Source organism: Rhipicephalus sanguineus, chromosome 4 (assembly GCF_013339695.2).
Source record: "Rhipicephalus sanguineus isolate Rsan-2018 chromosome 4, BIME_Rsan_1.4, whole genome shotgun sequence".
Taxonomy (NCBI): Eukaryota; Metazoa; Arthropoda; class Arachnida; order Ixodida; family Ixodidae; genus Rhipicephalus; species Rhipicephalus sanguineus.
Genome location: NC_051179.1, coordinates 145,287,668 through 145,307,519, shown reverse-complemented (window position 1 = coordinate 145,307,519; position 19,852 = coordinate 145,287,668). Strand labels below are relative to the sequence as shown.

Below are 19,852 nucleotides of genomic sequence, written 5' to 3'. Positions count from 1 at the left end.
GACGTTGCACCGGCATTACGCCTCCATAGGGTGTTTTTCCAGAGCACGTTCTAGACCTGGCGTGGCTCTGTGGTAGAATACCTAACTGCCACGCAGAACCATTGGGTTCGATTCCTGCTCGGATCCTAATTTTTATTCTCTGCATTCGTTGGGTCAACGCCGACGTTGTTGATTTTTCTTAACGCTCTCGCATTTTAATTACCAAGGTCCGTTCTCGCCGTTCCTGGGTAGATATAAACTGTCAATCACCTGTGGCGCATACCCGTGCACCGATACCCGTGGTAAATGGGTATGTGCCACACGTGTCTGGAGGAAAGGGTTTGACGACGTACGCGACAGGATTTTCACTTTATTCATGTCATGAGCAGATAGTCATATTCGTCAAATCCGCTTACCCTCCCATGCCAATTTTGGTCTACACCAAGTTAAGGAGGCGATCACGAGAGCACCCAGACGTAGGCGGCTAGATAAAAAGATACCTTGATAGAAACGCTCAATGTGCCTAGGGTTCGCTAAGAAATGCTTCGCATTTAAAAAATAGAAATGGTGCTACTTACATCTAGCTCCACATCGTAGCTTATCGCGTTAAGCTCCGTCTGCGGGGCGCAGTTGCAGCGCTATTTGCACTCGTTGTCGCCTTTATATTCCGTGATGTCGTGCACGTGACCTGCTTCGTGCAAGCGGAGACCCTTCTCTAGAGCAGACGCACGAAAACGCGTACGCCAGCTGGTCAAGTCTTTGAAACTGCAGCGCAAGAAAACTAGCAGCGCCATGGGTGCACTTGCGCTGTCAGGACTCGCCTTCGCGCCAGGGGCTTCCAGACAATAATGAGGAACAGCGAATTCGGCAGTTAAAATGCAAAGACGCTTATTTTACATCGTGTCGCCAATCGGGCCTGCCTCATTTGCAGTCCCGAAAGGGAGGAGGCATCGTGCCCCCTCTGGTCTGTCTCCGAACGAAAACAAACGCCTACAAGCACAGCAACACGCAAAAGCTGACTCGTTTGATGTTCCGACAGCACTCATCGGTGTGTACATGAGAGGGACACCGTGCCATTCTTTCTAGATGACTTGGCGGTCATTAAACGCGTCCACGACCGCAAATGGCTGCGCGGGAGTCTGCCTGAAGCCCGACTACGGGCCCCGTTGTCAGAACACATGTCCGAGAGTCGAACGCTTCGTGAATTTTTCAAAAGAACACTGTTGCTGCCGCTTCTCTTTGCCTCTCGGCAACAAACGCAACAGCATACAGCTTCGAATTGCTCAAGAAGAAACGCCGCGCTTCTCTTCGAATACGTGCCGAAAGTACTTAACATCGTGGTTTAGCGCTAAAGAAAGACAGACACATGTGAGAGACAGGACAGGTAGCGCCTGTCCTGTCTCTCACATGTGTCTGTCTTTCTTTAGCGCTAAACCACGATGTTAAGTACTCACCAACTCGCCCAACAACAAGTTCTTATTAAGTGCCGAAAGTAGCAGAGCCTGCTCCGCGTCGTCTGCTTCACATGCCAGTGCTGTCCCTGCCGCCGCTTGGGGCGCTTTTCGGGAGAGGCGTAGCCGGCGCCTTACGACGGCCGCCCGGTGCCTATACTGCGTGAAAGACGGCTTCGATGTTGACAGGGCATCAAAAGACCTCGCTGCCACGTCCAGGACAGGAGGCATCATAGATCATTTCATCGTAAGAGGCATCCAGGATTTCCACCACCAGTACTATACCTTGCACTTCACTGCACTTAGACTCCTCGTAGCCGCGATCACGAACGGATCCGACTAGCAAGTCCGGTCCAGCTGCTGGTGCTCACTGATCACGGTGATGATGACCTTGTTCAAGAACTGTCAAGAACCCCTTCTACACATACACACGGGTTGGCGAAAGGTGCGTGCGTTCTCCGTCATAATGGTCCAGTATAAGCATAACTAACGGTGACTCATCTTGATGGGAACTGATGCGCACAAAAGACAGGGACACAAGAAGCGCAACTGTGACTGTAACGTACCTGCGATGCGCCTGCGCGTGCCACTCGTCTGTGTATATATCTAGCGAAACTTTCCTGAATGAAGCTTAGTTGCGAGTAACGCCTGTCCTGCGCATCTGTGTTCCTTCTTGGTCCTGTTCGGATTCGCGCTATTCAGTATTGAACAATATAAGCACTACATATCAGCTTACCGCGTCTGGTGTTGGCAACACTCATGTTGCTGTTGGCATCGTTATGCAACTATAAACTGGGTATATAATACATATGCGACTCTTCAACATATGAATGTGTGTATACCACTTCCACATTTCTCTAGCGTCATTCCGTAACATTTCGCTCAACGCGAAAAATTACGCCAAACACACCATCCCGCGCATGCTTCGCATAACATCGATTCCCACAATAATTTATTATTATTATTATTATTATTATTATTATTATTATTATTATTATTATTATTATTATTATTATTATTATTATTATTATTATTTTTTATTATTATTATTGTTGTTGTTGTTGTTGTTGTATCCTGTGTGCCCTCGTTTGGAGGGCACGCAGGATATAATACTTGGAAAGGATGGGTGGTGCCCTCTTTCGCAAGTTCATGAACTAAGGGTCATCAAGAGTCAGCAGATTCGCGTTATTCTGGTTCCACTCACCAATAATTGTTGGTCCACTGAACGACAGCGGCACCAAGGCCATTCCGAGTATTCCGAAGAACGTAGGCAGCCGCTCCACTCCGCAGTAGTCGTTGACCAGGACGCTTCGGATACATGTCACGTATCCCTGGCACACTCCTAACACCAGGTTTAACGCCACAAAAGCAGTTAATGACTGCACGACCGGTATGAGAGCCAACCATGCACCGGCACCGACGAAGCAAGCGACGGCAAACGGGCACCGGCTATTTGCCACGTTGTCCGAGGCAAACGGCAATAGCGTCCTTCCCACAAACTGACCCGCTGCATTGTACGTGAGCACCAACTTAGCCTTCTCGAGTGCAGAACCTTTGTCGCGACCGTAGTCTACGATGGTCGTCGTGTGCATCGATATGGTGCAATCGCACAGGGCGTACACGATGAGGAGTACATAAAAAGCAAGCATGCGAAAAATGGTCAACTGTTCCAAAATACTTTTGCTTGACTTAGAGGGCGACGGCTGCCGTTCTGTGGACGCCGTCTTTCTGTAAGGAACGCCCATGCTGCTGCGATGACAATTGGACCCATAGTCGCCGTTCATATTCAGAGATTCGCCATTCCCATCAAACGTTCTTCGTAGGCTCGTTGTGGACATTACTTGCGGTGACGTCTGGGAAGTTTCACTTTCGCGTTTCACGTAACTTGAAGTTTTATCGCCACAGGACGTATCGGTAAGTTCTATATTTTGTGCTTGAGCATCTAAATTCGATTTACACTTGGACACACAGTCAACTGTCCCCGTGTTGAAGTATTCCCGAGGTCCGACAGCATCACTCATTTCTCGCGTCAAAGCATTCGTAGTTTTGTCATTTTCGGACGGTAGGTTCCGTGATCTGCAGCAGGGAAACCTCAATACGAGCGGTCGTGGCCGGCGGAGGAACATGTCTAGTGGCAGGGCATGCAGTCCGATCGCTGCACCGATAAGCAGACTTCCTCCCATGCCGTAATTCGCTACGGCAGCCGAGAAAACTAGGGGTCCGGCAAGTCCAGATGCGGCCCCGCCGACGTACTTGCAGGATGTGGCCGTGGCTCTGTACTTGTCGAAGTACAACATCGTGAACACGGTGAAGGAAATGATCGATGCTCCAGAGCCCGTGCCTGTAACATCCGAAGTACATCATATCAGAAAATAGTAATAGTTTTTTTTTATTCTTAGCATTAAAAATGCTGTCGAAAACGGTTACAAACCTAGATTTTTTTTAAAGAACGCCTTCTCTCTTTTGCTGGAAACACAGAAACTGCTTTTGGAGAATCGTACGGATATACATCTATGTATTTTGTGTCGGAGGCATTCATGGACTGTCCAGTCACTGCCTAGGCCGTCCAATGATTCTATGAAATAAGCGTTAAAGCATTCTTATGCATGCCTACTACAGCAAGTACCAAACTGTGAAGAAAAGTACACTTGTTTAGGACATTTTTGTATTTGTTCCCAGTTTTGGTTCTACACTTAATATCTGTGCAATGCATGTATTCTCCTTGTTTTGCTCAACGAAATACTTGCTGGCGCAAGGTCACCATTAGGCGTATTGGCGTCTAATCTTCACAACGTGTTTGTGAAGCAGCTTACAAAACAGGACAAAACGGCGAAAACCAACGGAAATATGAAGCTGGCAGTGACCGTCTTGTTTTCTAATTTTTAACAGCGAAGTAGTTTAAACTATCGGTAACCTCTGCTCCGTCGTTCAAAACTCCTCAGGTGGGTATGCGCCACAGGAATCGGGCAAGCCCCGCTACCGAGTACAGCAGGTAAACTCTGCTCGGCGAAGTGGAACACGTGAAACACGTGAAAGATAGAGAAAGAAAGAGACAAAAGTAAAAAGAAAGAGAGAAAGGAAGGGATAGAGAGAAAACTAAATAGAAAAATAGAGAGAAATAAAGGGAATGAAGACACAAAAATATAGAATAGCATAGAAAAGCATAGAAAGAGCCAGAAAGAAGCAGAGAGAGAGAAAGAGATAGAAAGAAAGAGAAAGGAAGATAGTAAGAGCGAGAAAGAGAAAAAAGAAAGAAAAATATTAAAGAGAAACAAGGTAGGCCATCCAGCTTCGCTCGTCCTTCAGGTTAGCACCACTAGCAGGGGGCGGAAACTCTATACACCTCCTAGGGAGCATACATGAACGACCGTCCTTCATGTAGTCCCCCTAATACCTCCCGTGAGACGCGCTCTCGCATGCTGACACGCTGCGACAGCGCCGCTTCCACCACTGGCGGCTGCCGGGTATGCAACTAGAAATGACTCACAAAGAAAATGTTTATTTCATAACGTCACTGGTCAGGTCAGCAGATAAAAAGAAAAGGTGCGAAGCCGAGAGGGGGAGGGTCACCGCGGGAGCCCTCCTTTCCCACTTCGCATGCAAGCGGAATTAGTTCGTGCTCTCTTGCGGGTCCGCTGGCCGCTCGGGCAACGCGGCCATTCGTTAAATTTAGTTAACCATTTCTTAAATTTTTGTTAGTGTGTTCTGAAGTGGACAAAATAAAGCTGACCTACTTCTCCAGAAGACCAAACTCGATCAACACAAGTGAAACTTAATCTTTTTTAATCACACGTTTCGTACTAAAAAACAGAGACATACGCGTAGTCTGAAAGTGTCGGTCTGCAAAAGCAGCTTTAATTAACTGAAATATGCGCATAAAGAGCACACATTGAACTCAGAATATTCGAAGTAATACGAAAATTATTAACAATCACGAGGAGGCCACGTCGTGCCTGACTCGATCAGGTCTGTTATGACGGTGCACATATTTTTCTTACAGAACATGAGTACCAAACAAGACAGAAGGTGGTGAGGGGAAAGATGGAGGCTTGAAGCGATGAGAAATCGTTGAACAGGGAATGCCGCGGAAGACGATCTTTCGGCAAGCTGATTTGTCTTCGTCAGGGCAGCAGCATTGCTTTGACGAAGAAAAGACCACTTGTCGAAACGTTGGCTCCAGCGGCAATCTCTGTCCAACGATTTCTTAAAGAATCAGTGTGTCCGTTACATGTATTTCAGCCACAGTATTATAAGGCCCACGAAGTTTCAAACTGGCTACATGCATTTCCATGAACAGGAAGAAGCCTATAATTGCTTCACATCATTTGAACTACGTGCCAAGAGTAAAAGGTGAACAAACTGCGTAGCCAAACCAACACGCACTGGTATCAGGTAGGCTGTCGCCATGACGTATTAGTCTAGCGACACTGCGCTTATGTCAGTCAAGTCAGGCTTGCAGAGAGCTGAGTTTACTCATGTACTCATGCAAAATGAATACCTACTCAAATAATGGACCCAAATAATCGTGCTCACCCGTTGTCACTAGGAATCCTGAAAAACCTTCGCGGAACTGAAAATCCCTGGGTTAACACACCACAGAGCCGCGCGACACATGTGATGCCCCCATTCAGCCATCTTCATCTCATTCTCATCTTCATTCAGTTCTCATCTTTATCTATTGCATGGTTGACCTGCTAGACGTGGCTCACTGCGGCTTCCGTTCGCTGCACGCCACATAAAATGTCTGATCTTTCCCGTATTCATACTTGGCGCGCCAACCGAGCGAGATCACCAAGCGCTATCCAATTTCTGATATCGGTGAGCGAGTGGCAAGGAGGAGCGGAGGCTAGCCCTGCGAACACAAGTCAACCGGTTGCCGCGCTTCGCCCGCTTTAAAATTCACAAAATAAGAAATACAAAAGACAGATAAAGAAAAGAAGAGTTCTTTACAGTTCAATCAAATTCCTTAATGTGTAAAAACCCGTGAAAGACAATAAATGCGAACATCCACATCAACCTCACTTCGTTCCAGCAATCTTGGGATGCCCGGCAACCGCTACGAGCGCGCATTTTTCTTCAAACTGAAACTGGTGCTCAGTTTCCGAGGCCTGCCACTAGCGCGAAGCAGCCATAAAAGTTTCCTCTGCTTCATCCTGTTCCATGCGCTGCTTCACACATAATTATGAGGGGCATACTGGATTATGACTTTCAGCGAAGGGTCAAGTCCCGTTCCCCTGTCATTAGAGCCCAGGAGCAATGTTAGTGCTCCGTTCTGTCCTCGCTAACTGAAATAGACGGCCAGTGTTCCTGATCCCAGCACCTGTCAGTCTTGCTATCACAAGGCCAACCATAGTTTCTTTCAGGAGGCCATTGAATTAGCCCTTGCAGTTAACCCGCTGGTCCTCTGACCTCAGTCGTATGACGGTTGGTAGGATCGAACATAATCACAGAAAAAAAACAAGCAAAGCAAAAATTAAGATTACATTTGGTATACTCGCGGAATAGAGCGCCAGCAAAGTAAAGGTGAAAGCAGGTAACTATGACTTCATTTGTCCATTTGCCGGAGAACACGGGAGGACAGAACAAGTAAGACCAACTTTCTTTCCAACGTGACTTGATTTTCAACAGTATTGCACCAGACACCAGGAAGTGTGTTTTGGACTGACGCCTGCGCTAGAAGCACTCCTTAGAGATGGTTAACCAACAAAGCTGAAACGCGCGGCCTCGCTGTTTTTGATTGGGCTAATCCCTACGCTTCATTAAAGTCTTTCTCAATTATTGGTTACGTTAGTCCACAAATCGTAATTGGTGTTTACTGCCTGTGTGTTCCCTTTTTCATCTTTAGTGAAGCAGTGGTGAGAATTGGGATTTGTGCATTTTCTGTGGCACAGATGTTTCTGGCCGAGGACGACCTCTTCGTTTTTAGTAGACCACCAGTGGTGAATAGTAGGGCTTGTGGGCTTATCCTCTTTCTCTGGCACGTACGCGCTAAGTGATTTTGTGCACATAGGTCAGACGAATTTTGGTTTCGCCTAGCTGTATCAAGCTTCGCTATAAAAAAAAGCTGGGAAGAGATTTATAGAATGAGAGTCGCTAGAGGCGGACAGAATACATCATGTAAACATAAGTTCGTGTGAAGAGATAAAAAAAAGAGAGAGAGAGATAGTCTAATACATGTTGTCCAATAGATAGAGAAATACCCAATTGTCGGGAAAATGCTTTTTTACTACTGGTTCTCTTTCTCATTGAGAAGCGATGGCAATACAGGTCACCAGCACCACCGCGCTGTGGAAACGGGTTAAGCACAGGCGATGACACGCCTGTTCTGAGAACGGCGTTAACACGTATTGTCGCACTTAACGGGTATACGCGCTTCGAGGCCGCGTTTGCTTGGATTGTAGCGCTTTTCGGTGCGATAGTAATCTTTTGGACACTTGCGCCAAGTTTTTTGCAAGAAGCCTCTCTCAGATATATCGTGCCTGCTGTCGTAAACCGCTTCTGGCTGCGGCCTCGCGCGCCTATCCGTCGGCACGGCACGCGCCCCAGCCCGCTGCACTCTCAAGGCTGCGAGCGTAAACGTGTGTTATATCGCCAAGAGATGAACTCTACAAAGGGCCGAAGTGTTGATGTGACTGTCGTAACAACATTTCACGTGTGGAATCCCAGGAAACGAGCATGTAGACGCACGGGCAAGTGGCTACACCGACATCTGCGCTTGTCGCTTACGCTGCATTTTGAGAGCTCCTTCTTTTACGAGGCACAAGTTTACCCAATAAAGCGTTTGATCTTTATCGACTGTGTTTCGTTTTATTCACCGTCACAACCACGTGACATCTGGTGGACGTGCTGCCTCGATCATACGAAGGCGTGGTACTGGGCTAGTTGGTACATTGTCACTAAGGATAAAAACCAGCGGAAAACACAGGACACAGCGAAAAGAAGTCGACGCTGGTTCCGCTGGTTTTTATCCTTTGGGCCTCGATCATGATCCGGACGCTCCCGCGAAGCGCTGACCCAAGCCCAAGCCGCGAATAGAGCGAATTTCTTAGAAGGCAGAGAGGTCGGCCTGAGATTGAGCGCTCTAGCCTGCTACCCTGCACATGGGAAAAGGAGAAGGAGGAAAAAGAGTAATGAAAATAATGATTGGGACAGGAAGAGGTAATGCGTATGTACAATAACCACGTAGCACAGTGGTCTTCTTAAAGTCTATCGTCAAGTCCTGTACTCTTGAGAAAATCTATGAATGCTCTTGTAGCAGTCGGTGATGCTGTCTGGTCGGACATTGCGGACAACAGATTAGAAGACGAAGAAGACGGCACTAGAGAAAACACGAATCTTGGAACCAGCCGCAGGCAGCAGGGACTACCGCCAGATTACAGTCTCCTTCCCGATACGCCAAAAACCACGGCAACAGCCGTGACAACAGCCGTGATGACGGCCGCTGTGTCACCCGTGACAGTCGTGAGGCAGCAGCCCAGGGAGCCACCGACATTCGGCAGAGCATCGTTTGAAGACCCATAAAGCTTGCTGGAGACGTGCGACCGAGTGGCAACGTTTAAGAACTGGGACTTGAAGAGAAACTGTGTAATGTCTACTTCTACCTAGAAGACGCCGCTAGGACGTAGTTTGAAAACCGAGAATCCACACTTAAAACCTGGGATCTCTTTCGGCCGACGTTCCTAAACACCTTCACGACCGTCGTCCACAAGGAAAGGGCCGCAGTTATGCTGGAGACATGTATGCAGCTTCCCAATGAAAACATCGCGATCTACACGGAGGAGGTGACCCGCTTCTTTCGCCACGCCGACCCTATCATGACCGAAGAAAAGAAAGTCCGCTTTCTTATGCGGAATGTAAAACGAGAAGTATTAAATGCGAAGCATTTCTTAGCGAACCTCTGGCACTTTGAGCGTTTCTATCTACGTATCTATCTATCTATCTAGCCGCCTACGTCTGGGTGCTCTCATGATCGCGTCCTTAACTTGGTGCAGACCAAAATTTGCATGGGAGGGTAAGAGGATTTGACGAATATGACTGCCGGGTCATGACATGAATAACCTTAAAATCCTGTCGCGTACGTCGTCAAACCCTTTCCACTAGACACGTGTGGCACATACCCGTTTACCACGGGCCGCGGTGTACGGGTATGCGCCACAGGTGATTGACAGTTTATATCTACCCAAGAACGGCGAGAACAGATATTGGTAACTTAAATGCTAGAGCGCTAAGGAAAACCAACATCGGCAGCATTGACTCAACGAATGGAAAAAATGAAAATTAGGATCCCAGCAGGAATCGAACCCAAGCATTCTGCGCGGCAATCAGGTATTCTACCACTGAGCCACGCCAGGTCTATAAACTGGTTTGGAAAAAACAGCCTACGCAGGCGTAATATCGGCGCAACGTCACTTCTGGTTGTGGTGCTGGCTATCTAATTTTACAAGAAAGCAATAAACACTACATGATACTCCTACGATGTGTACTCCTACGATGCGGGCGTCATATCAGATTAACATCTGTAGTTCCAGTGTTGGCTCCGCTTTTATAGCAGTCTAATGAACATTACGTTTGTATTTCAGTGATTCAGCAAGCTATATTGAAGCATTGCTCGACCCCGGAGGAATACATTAACGAAGGTTACATATGATATCCACATCACCGCACCGTAAAGTGCACTTCGTCCACCAGAACGACGCAGTGTCGTCTTCATTTCTTACGAGGCTGCGAGATGGCCTCATGCTGACCGAGGATGATGCCAGATTGATTGACAGCCGCTTTGTAGACTAGGCTACGTAGGCCACGTACGCCCAAGTAGTCTACGAATACGACAAACACCATCCACTGATGTTGGTCCACGTAGCACTATCCAGGCCTACCAGCCTCGACGGCCTATACCTCACCAACGCGAAGGGTGGCTTCAGGTTCCAACATTTCGCCGGCTCTGTCGACAGACAATTTGTCGGCGAAATGACCGAGGCATCCACAAATTCCAACAGCTCTACTATACCACATACTTCACTACACATGGACCCCTCGTCACCACGATCACGACCGGATCCTATAACATGTCATGACCAGCTGTTGGTGCGCACTGATCATGGTGATGATGCCCTTGTTCAAGAACTGTCAAGAACTTCTTGCACACAAGCACACGGGTTCGTGAAACGTGCGTACGTGCCATTGGCAGCGTTACCTAACCGTAAGCAACTTGTTATATAACACATATGCGTGTCTTCGACATATATATCTGTGCGTATAAAATTTATACAAATCTTTAGCGACATTTTGTAACGTGTCGCTAAGAAAAAAAAGTTACGCCACAGTCACCTACCCGCCGCATGCTTCGCATAACGTCGACTCCCACGGTACGTGGGACCTGCCTAATTTTTTGCTGTAAGGTTCGATCGCTGATGTTTAAGAGATGATACCTTCCGCCAATGATCAGATTACCGACGACTGACGTCTGTGCTTGTCGCTTTCGCTGCACTTTGGGTGTTGCTGCTTTTGCTTGGCACAAATTCACCCAGTAAAGCGTTTCATATTTATCGCCTGCTCTTTACTTTCTTCACCATGACAACCACGTGACAATATTGTGGTCTCTTCCTCGTCCGTGTGTGCTAGCGCTATGCCCCATTCTAAAGCTCTAGACCAATCGAGGCTCACCTTGAGGCGACTGCTGCAATGTGGCCGCTCTGACCAACATGTGGCCACATTTGAAACTTCGACCCTGCTGCAAGACTGGGGCCTCTCCAGGAGGCAGCGCAAGACTCCAGCGACTACGCTTCGGATGCTCCTGGCCTGCGCCTCGACGCCATCGATTGACAAAGCCCTGTCATCTGCATGCACTGCGTGCGGGGCAGGCAAAACACTTGAACTTATCTTGTGCGTCTGCCCCGTACTTCAACCTCAACGAGCCGCCATGGTCACCGCACTCCGTCGCCAAGGTCTACCTGCGGCTACACACAGATAGTCTTCAATGTAGTCCGTCACTTTCTTTGCGACTTTGGCTGGTAAACCGGCGTAGAGACCACCCGTCACGTCCTGGGCCGTGGACACGCGGCTCTGCTCTTCTCCGATTCCCATATTTTCTGTCTCTTCCGTCATCCTCTCTGCAGACGGTGAGCCGCGCTACCAACTTGGGCTGCCGAAATAGCCGTTTTTTTTTCTTTGCCTCAACCATACTTTCTCAGCTGCGCCGTTGACCACCACGCAGCGCCGCACGATGTTAGTGTGTAGCTAGAGGTAAGTGAACTGAGCCTTAATTAGAACTATAACTTGTCTCACGAGCTTAAAAACTACGAAGGTGATGCTTTAATAGGCTAAGAAATCGACACTCCGGCGAAACCCACAGGCGCATTGGCGCAAGGCATCGGTCGAGAGTCAATTTGTTGGGAACTGGAATGTTTGACGCCAAACGTGTGCTGCACTTCTCACATTTATCTAAGGCATTGGTTGAACAGCATGCTTAGCGTGCAGTCGGAGAGCAGGTCGCATCTAAATATTGATGCTCATACGTTGCCTGCGTGCTAATCGCAATAACTTTATCAGTCATCGCGAGATGGGTTCTTCCGCCTTTTTCACGCTGCTTCTGCAAAGCTCGCTCCCGCCGCTTTTCTGTCAACGCTGTACAGATAAAATTAGATGAAAGGCATAACGATCATTAAGCTGCACACATTGCGTCCTTCCTCGACCCTTCGTGTGCCTTGAATAACATAAGACACGACCGGACCAGTTGTATATACTTTATGCAGCACTCACCGTAGACTCCTCCGAGCATGGCGCTCATCCACTTCATATCTGGTGCGAAGGAAGCGCCCACAAGGCCAGCGCAACAGAGGGCAGCCGAAAAAAGCAACACGTAGAAGATGGGGACTTTGCTGTGAAGCACGGTGACCACAAAACCTGCGTGAGACGCAAGCGAGAGTGACTTGTGAAACATTACGAGGACGCGGTTCACCGTGGCAGCCGAGATAATTTCTCGAGCTCAGCTTTAGGTTCATTTCTTACCCTTAAAACATGAGTTCAGTAATCCACGAAGCATGCCTAATATCGTTCCTTTTGCTGTTAGTACAGATGCCCACATATAAATAGACAAGCGCTATGAACATTCACAGGCCACAAAAATGAGAGGCGCTTTGTCTTCAATAAGAAAGGTAGTATTGTGCGAAACTACATTCGAGAGCCCCGGACAAGCCAAACGCTGTTGGAATCTCGAGACACGTACAAGCGTGGCAGGCGCTCTGCAGAAAAGGAAGCGGACCGCGAAGCCCGAGGGGCCGAAGCAAAAGAAGCGTACAAACGCCGCAGAGCAGGGGAACGCCTTGCTAGAGCATCGACCATGACCCATGAAATCTCGATAGGTAGAGTCGAGGTGCTTTCGCAATAAAAAAAAAAAAACCTGAGGCCACTGCGCTATGTGGGCGTAACTTATTGACCTTTGAAACTGTTCAGTAACAGTTGACTTGCCCAGCAAAATGCACTACCGAGACGCCCGCCACGCACAACAGCATAAACAAGAATACTTGCAACCGCTGGAAGCAAATAATTGGCAACTCCGAAACCTTATGCAAGCCTCTTCATGAAGTTTCGGCCGGGGCCCGGCCTTCATCCGGCCTTCTCATGAACGCCGGACCTCGGCTTAAAACGTGAATAAATCGCTTCCTACCCGCGTCTAATTCAGTGTGTTTATTTGCCCTGAACCAGAATCACTTGTTTTCTGGGATATATATTCCTTATCATCTCTTCATTCTATTAGAATTTATTGAAAATTGAGCGATTCCACCTACGTTTTCTCTGGTATTTACTCGTAATCGATCCGCTTCATTATGATTGTTACTAACAGAAATCAAGCCACTCGGCTCCCCTTCTCGTTTCTTACATAGCGAAGGGCTCGACTTCACCTTATACACTCACGTAATACATGACGCGCCTACGGTACTTAGGATTATGCCACGTCCAGTGCCGTGGCCGTAGGTTATGGCACTGGCTATCAGTCCTTGGATTTGTTCTAGGACGCGTAATTCGCCAGGAAAGTGGTCGGGAAATGGCGCCGGGGTCGCTCGAGGCCTCGCATGCGAAAGGCGAAGTTGCGGGCTTTTGGTTGTCCTTGACCCAATACCATTTACTTTCTTTGACACACTGATTTATTTCAGCTCAGTAATAACCAAGCAGCTTGGTTGTCCTTGGACCCAATACCATTTACTTTCTTTGACACACTGATTTATTTCAGCTCAGTAATAACCAAGCAGCTTGGCCCACGATTTCATTGTTTGAAAGAGGGCGGCGACAAATGGCCCTCCAGCTTTCTTCTTTTAATCATGCTTTAGTACATAAACTGCTGTGCGGCATCTTTTGCCTCTTACTGTTCCTTTGTTTTGCCATTCAAGCCTGTAATGTTATATATTATACCCTTGCTTATTCTTCGATGACTCTGATTGCATCGACTCCTTCCCAGCTTTAGAAAACAGCCTATATGCTCAACGTTTACCGCTTATCTTTCGCGAGATTTCAATTACGGTGATCATAAAAGCTAGATGATTTTCACTGGATTTCCTGCTTGTGAATATCACAGCATGCCACTACAAGGTGATGAGCATTTTCCGGGAAATATACTGCGGCAGACATATGTCATCCTGCTGCTAATATTTCATCCGGTGTGCCTTCTTGCTTATAGGTGGCCAGCTGGGGCCTCAATATAGAAATGAACAGCTATTCGTGCAATCTTGCAGGGTTTTAATTTCTTGGTTTTTGCCGCATTATTTTTATATCTCGGCGATCTTTTTTGTTTCCGCCCTGAGGATCCAAATAACGTCTCTATTTCTCATATGTTCTTTTTGACGACTCCGGGTTAACTACTTACAATTGGCAGCCACCAACAAACCTCGAATTGGTTGCGAAGATAAGCTACAGACAACCGGCGGTAGCCAGTCTAGCTTGAGCGTCCACCTCCAATGCGGGAGGATACTGGTTTCGATTCTCAGTGCCACCGAGCACCCACCTGTTTCTGTAACGGTTATACAGGCACTCCGGCTTGGCGCTCGGTATTGTGGGTACTCATATTTTTCACTGTCTTTCACTGCCTTTTGCCCTGTCCCCTACGGCGCTGCGCCGTGCTCCCTTATAGGCTGCATAAAACGCATTTTCTTTCTCCTCAAAATTACACTCTAAAAAAAATAGACCAAAGAGGGTCACCGCACCTTGACTCTGTTCGGCTAACTACTTGACCCCTTTTGTAAGGTAGAATCAGAAAATGAGAGTTAACATTTCTGCAAGAGCCAAGTGACTCTCGTGTAGAGCATTCCGATTGGCTTCCGTGTTGAAGACAGCGCTGTATACGTCATATATATCGCGCTGTTGGCGTTTGACGCTGTTCGTATACGCCAGGGGTCTCAAACACGTGGCCCGCGGCTCCACGAGGAAAAAAATGTTTATCACTTTGCTAAATGGTACTCGCGTTATTTACTCGCCTACTGCGATTAATAATGCTTTGCTCGGTAAGCTAAAGTAACGGGACTGGTCTCAAGCGAACAGATTTTAGGCTAGTTGGTTCGGTGCATTCAATGCAGCCATAGCGCTGAAAACACAGGGACCCAAACACAGGGTCCTGTCCTCTTCCTTGGTCCCTGTGTTTTCAGCGCTATGGCTGCATTGAATATGGTCTCAAGCGCATTTTTCCTTAGGCATCCCATGCGATGATAATGTGCTGAGACAGTACCGCAGAACAAAATCTCCCTATTCCACAACCGGTATCCAGACTTCGGTCATTCTCGAGATCGGTATCGATATGTTTGTTGAATCCTGACGCCAAATCCCCTTCAGAAATGACCCATATACGAGATATGGGAAATGCGTTCTTTCAAATGGAAGCTTTAGGTGACATTTTGTTCAACCCCCCCCCCCCCCCCCGTGTTTCAACCGTGTTCACTGCACTGATAACGGCCCTTGCAGGACTAAATTTCGGGACTGCAGCCCGCTAGCTGAGGTGAGTTTGAGACCCCTGGTATACGCTATGTACCGCGGCGATGGCGCCTCCTCTCTCAGTCTGCCCAGTCTCTTGGAGTGCGTTGGGTGTTTTGCAGTTTTGCGTTCGAGAAAACGTGCGCATCTTCGGTTGCGGTCATGCCATATTGTAGCACATTGTAGGCACAAATTATACAGCTTTAGTTGACCGTCTGCAGCAGCTTTGCGGAAGTAGGCTGCCAGCCATTTCCAATGGCAGCCTGTGTCAGCGGGGCTCTTGCAGACACCCATCTAAAGCTCTTTATTAACGAGTTGAGACCGTTATGCGCGTTTTTGTACAAGTTCCCGTAATACGAGTGATACAATCAATTATCAAGGGCAATTGTTTGCTGATCGTAGGTTGTGTGCGTACTGCTGAAGGCACAAGATGTCGTTTTGACACGCGCTTTCGTGTAACTCCTAATAGCATTTGCATTGATATTGGGGGTGTACCGTGCGTCCATCCACGCTTGAAAACGAAAAGAAAAATAGCCTGTGTGCAGAACTCTTAGACGCACTGCATGTCATAATTTTTGTACGATTTAACCGGCGCGGCAGTCGCTTAAATTGTACAAGCCTCGGCGGGAAGTTGAAAAGCACTGGCAAAAACCTCCAGACTATCGACGGCATGCGTGGCTGGGGTCGCCGCCGTGCACTCTTTTCCCTTTGTTTCCGTTCGCTGTTTTCGTGATTTGCCCACAACTGCGGTGACGTTCGGCATTATATTAGAATAGAGTGAGTGTACGCGACTGGGCGGGAGTTATTTACGGTAATTCTAGCATATGGCATGTCCGATCTCAATGCAGACTGCGTCCGCGCGTGTTGGGTGCCATTCAGGTGCTCGCACTCGCATGTGTTTACCCGAGTATTTAGGATGCATTACGTTTGTAAAACGCGCGGTCAATAATTGCTCACGGCGTGACCCTGACTGCCGAAGGGTGTGCTTGGGGGCCGAAGTATGCCGGCGCAAATCTGGGCTTATCCCATGAGCAAATATTGAAGCGGTTTTTCAGAAAAGAAGTTCGCGCATAGCCTGGGCCTATGCAAAACGAGGTTCCCGCTTTCTTTTGCGGGAAATGTGTTTTCGTTGAGAAATTATTGAAAGCGAAACAATCCTGCCATAGGTGTCTAGAGTTACGGTGTGTTGTACCAAGAGTGGTTTTAAATTGAAATAATCAATCCTCGTGTGTTGGTCCCACAATCTGGCATCGCTTCTCCCGCCTCTTCACTCCGTTTGACAGCCACACTCGGAGAAAAGAAAGTGCGGCTATGATCTGTCGCCTCGCCACTCGTGATGGGAAAGTCATCAGCGCTGTTCGTCCTGTCAACGAGGCACTTGGTCCTACACTCCTCTTGTTTGGACAAGACGACTGAGCAAAACGGATGAGTGGTAAGAGACAAAAGAGCCTTAATCTGTTTCGCTTGTTGTTTCAAAGAGGCTCGAGCACATCATCTTGTGCTGCAAATTCGTTACGAAGGGACATGTTGCGAAACTACTATTTGCACCTCGAATTTTACACAATAGTGGCAAATACATTGTTCCTTGCCATGTGTGTTTGCATTTGTTGTTTTGTTGTGAGCCTATCCTGGGCCTATGTGGAGTGTTTTGCAAACTCTTATTACAATTCCGTTTTCGCATCACAATATCACGTCTTCTTTTGCAGATGCTTTTTTCCTGGCTGCTCACGGTGAACACGAACGACAACATGACAAATCACGCCTCAGCCATTACTGCTATTTTTATTTATTGGTAACCATAAGGAATAAATAGGGAAACGTGATGCCGATTTCTGCAGTTTCCATATTGCTAGCGAACACGCACAAAGGACGACATAGAAAGAGACAGGACAACCGCGTGTTCGCTAGCAGTAGGGAAGCATACAATCAACGCCAACTAGCCCAGCTTAATGCATTAACGATTTCTGCAGTGTTTTTTGCAGCATATGACACCCTGCACGTCGCAGTCACACATTTCAGTTGGCTATACTAACACGAACATGTAAACGAGCTTTACCTCAACTGCTTAATTGGAAATTAGAAACCACCTTTTCACGCTTCCTATTTTACTATGCTGGTCCTGCAGATAAGAGTCCTTTCACTCTTCCTGAGAGAGTCAAGGTACACTCCTAGAACGCACCAACTCACAGCCACCGAAAGAGTTCTCGTATCTCTTCAAAAAGAGTCGTACACGCGGCGAGTCAGGACTCGTCGACAAGTGTCACACATATTGTGGTTTTTCTTAGAGTGGTACCTGCTACTGCAGCTACAGACGCATCACCTGCAAGAGGGGCCGTAAATCAATGATAACTTATTTTCTTTCAAAAAATGAAAGGCTCCTACATCTTTAAGGGAACGTTGCGTCTGTAGCTCGAGGATAGGGGTAGTCATTTTTTCTTAATTATGATTTTTTTCTGAACTTTGATATTTCAGAAATGCAATGGCGGGCTATGAGCGGCATAGTGAATAGCAGTCGAAGAATATATTGCATTCTACGAGCACTTTTAGTGTCCGACAATGGGAACGCGGGTTCGGTTGCAGCAATTAGATGCAATGATGGCGCACGGTAACGTTTAACTACACCCTTCTGCTCCAAACAAGTGCTCGCTAATTCGCGCACGGTTCATTATACTGTTTCTCCCTTAAATATTTTCTCAGGATACGAGCGAATACAAGCAAATTACGAACAAAAACACGGCTAATTCTGCTTTCTTAACGCTGTATCACGTCCCACTAAACATAACATTCGAAATCGCCCAGTCCGCCACGTTTTGAAGCACGATTAAAGGCGACTGAAATAAGCGACAGCGAAATGCAATGTGTCGTTCCTTACCGCCCAGGTTCTGCGTAAGCATGATGATACTTTCCGGCCACGAAGCCGTCTCGCGATTGACGTCATACTTCTCCATGAAGAGAACGTACAAATATCCCGTGCTGGACTGTGTCATGCAAAGAAGGAAGGACACGCACATAGCCACCACCGGTATACCCCAGCAGCAGTCCTGCGGAAGGGTCGCCGTCATCTTGGGACGTTGGGAGCGACTTGAAGCACTCGGAATGGCGGTTGGAGCTGCAGTGAAAGCTGCGATCAACGCATGCGGCACTGCGGTGAGTCGCATGCGTTGAGACGTGCGCTCCTCAGCATGTATACCAGACTGCTCCTCTCATCTGCTTCCCACGATGCAAACTCCGCAGAAGAACCGGCAAAAGTTCACTGTCCACCTTCTCGTTGTCAAACGAGGTCCGAACTCTCAGGCTGCTATAAAGTTTCTCGGGGCAATGCAACGGCGGACTGCCGGTCGTCATAGATTTCACGCACTGCTTTCCATCAAGCCACCACCCGAGTCATGCTACGGAAGGCACAGCCTTCCCATTGAATTGGGACACCGTGGGCCTCGCTGCGTAGTCAAAAGAGCTAGCTCCTTGCTTCCAAATATTGAACCGATCTCACACTGGTGTCCTTCGGTAAAGTGTGGCACCAAAATCACACTCGGCGGACGAGAAAGCGTCGATAAGGGCCTTAGGCTAGCGCGACCGCCGCGTCGTGCGCAGCACACATCTGTGTCATGCAGCTCGCGGCGCGCATCTGCTGTAAAGCTTTACGACCTCTTGCATAGCGCTCCCACGTAGTCGCGCTGTTATCGTCCCCACAACGGCGAACACAACGGGTGCAATGTCGAAACGCGTGAGACAGAGTCCCGCGCATGGTGGAATCCCAAGAGCAAAAAAAAAAATCAGGGCGCGCGATTGAGGAAGAAATGGGCGCAGGCCCTTTCCGCATATAGACTTTATTTAAGAGCGCATTGCTTTTAGAATTGCAACTAGAAAAGGCACGCTTGTGAAATCTTTTACAATGCTCAACCAGTCTAGAGCGCGCATTTTTTCTTGCTTTTTTTTAATGCTGAAGCAGAATCCTATCTGTACCACCAAGGGGACAAAAATGGGCGTAGCAGCAGAAAAACGACGCTTGTAAAAACAGACAAGCGTAAACGTTTCAACAGGTGGCCTAGAAGCGCCGGCTGTCGTCTGCACAGTAAACGCGCATATTGCAAGGCTAGAGCCAGTGTGTTCTGTGCAGACGCAAAGCGAAATGTTTTTTTTTCCGTTTCCGGAGATTTTAGGACAATTATTGAGCGTATTCTCAGCGCGTTTTTTTTTTCTTCGCGAGGCGATATTGGACGACGATGACAAGCTGTCCTGCATGTGCTCGTGTGTGTACCGTGTTTTCGAACTTTGTTTAAAGGACAAAGTTTCGGGCTGCCTCGTCTTGTATAGCTGATGTGGGCAACTGGCACACAACACAGACAACACGAGAGGAAAACAAAAGCGCTCGTCCACATTTCCCCTGGTTTGTTGGTTCCTCTTTGCAGCGTTATAGTACCCCAGATCGTTTATGTAGGTCGTGCATTAGGCACATGAGGTCAGCG

At 47.9% G+C, this 19,852-nt stretch overlaps 1 protein-coding gene across 1 annotated transcript in view; it reads right to left on the bottom strand.

Annotated features, from left to right (window-relative positions):
• Positions 1 to 18,503, bottom strand: part of LOC119391682 (monocarboxylate transporter 10-like) — a 61,722-nt gene extending 43,219 nt beyond the window's left edge. Inside the window, exons 1-5 of the mRNA XM_049415370.1 lie at positions 18,259 to 18,503; positions 12,189 to 12,332; positions 11,094 to 11,228; positions 3,684 to 3,771; positions 2,635 to 3,179 (exon numbers count right to left, since the gene is read on the bottom strand). Coding sequence (XP_049271327.1) covers positions 2,635 to 3,179; positions 3,684 to 3,771; positions 11,094 to 11,228; positions 12,189 to 12,332; positions 18,259 to 18,448 — 1,102 coding nt within the window. The 5' untranslated portion in view covers positions 18,449 to 18,503. The remainder of the gene's footprint in view (positions 1 to 2,634; positions 3,180 to 3,683; positions 3,772 to 11,093; positions 11,229 to 12,188; positions 12,333 to 18,258) is intronic.
• Positions 18,504 to 19,852: the final 1,349 nt, after the last annotated feature.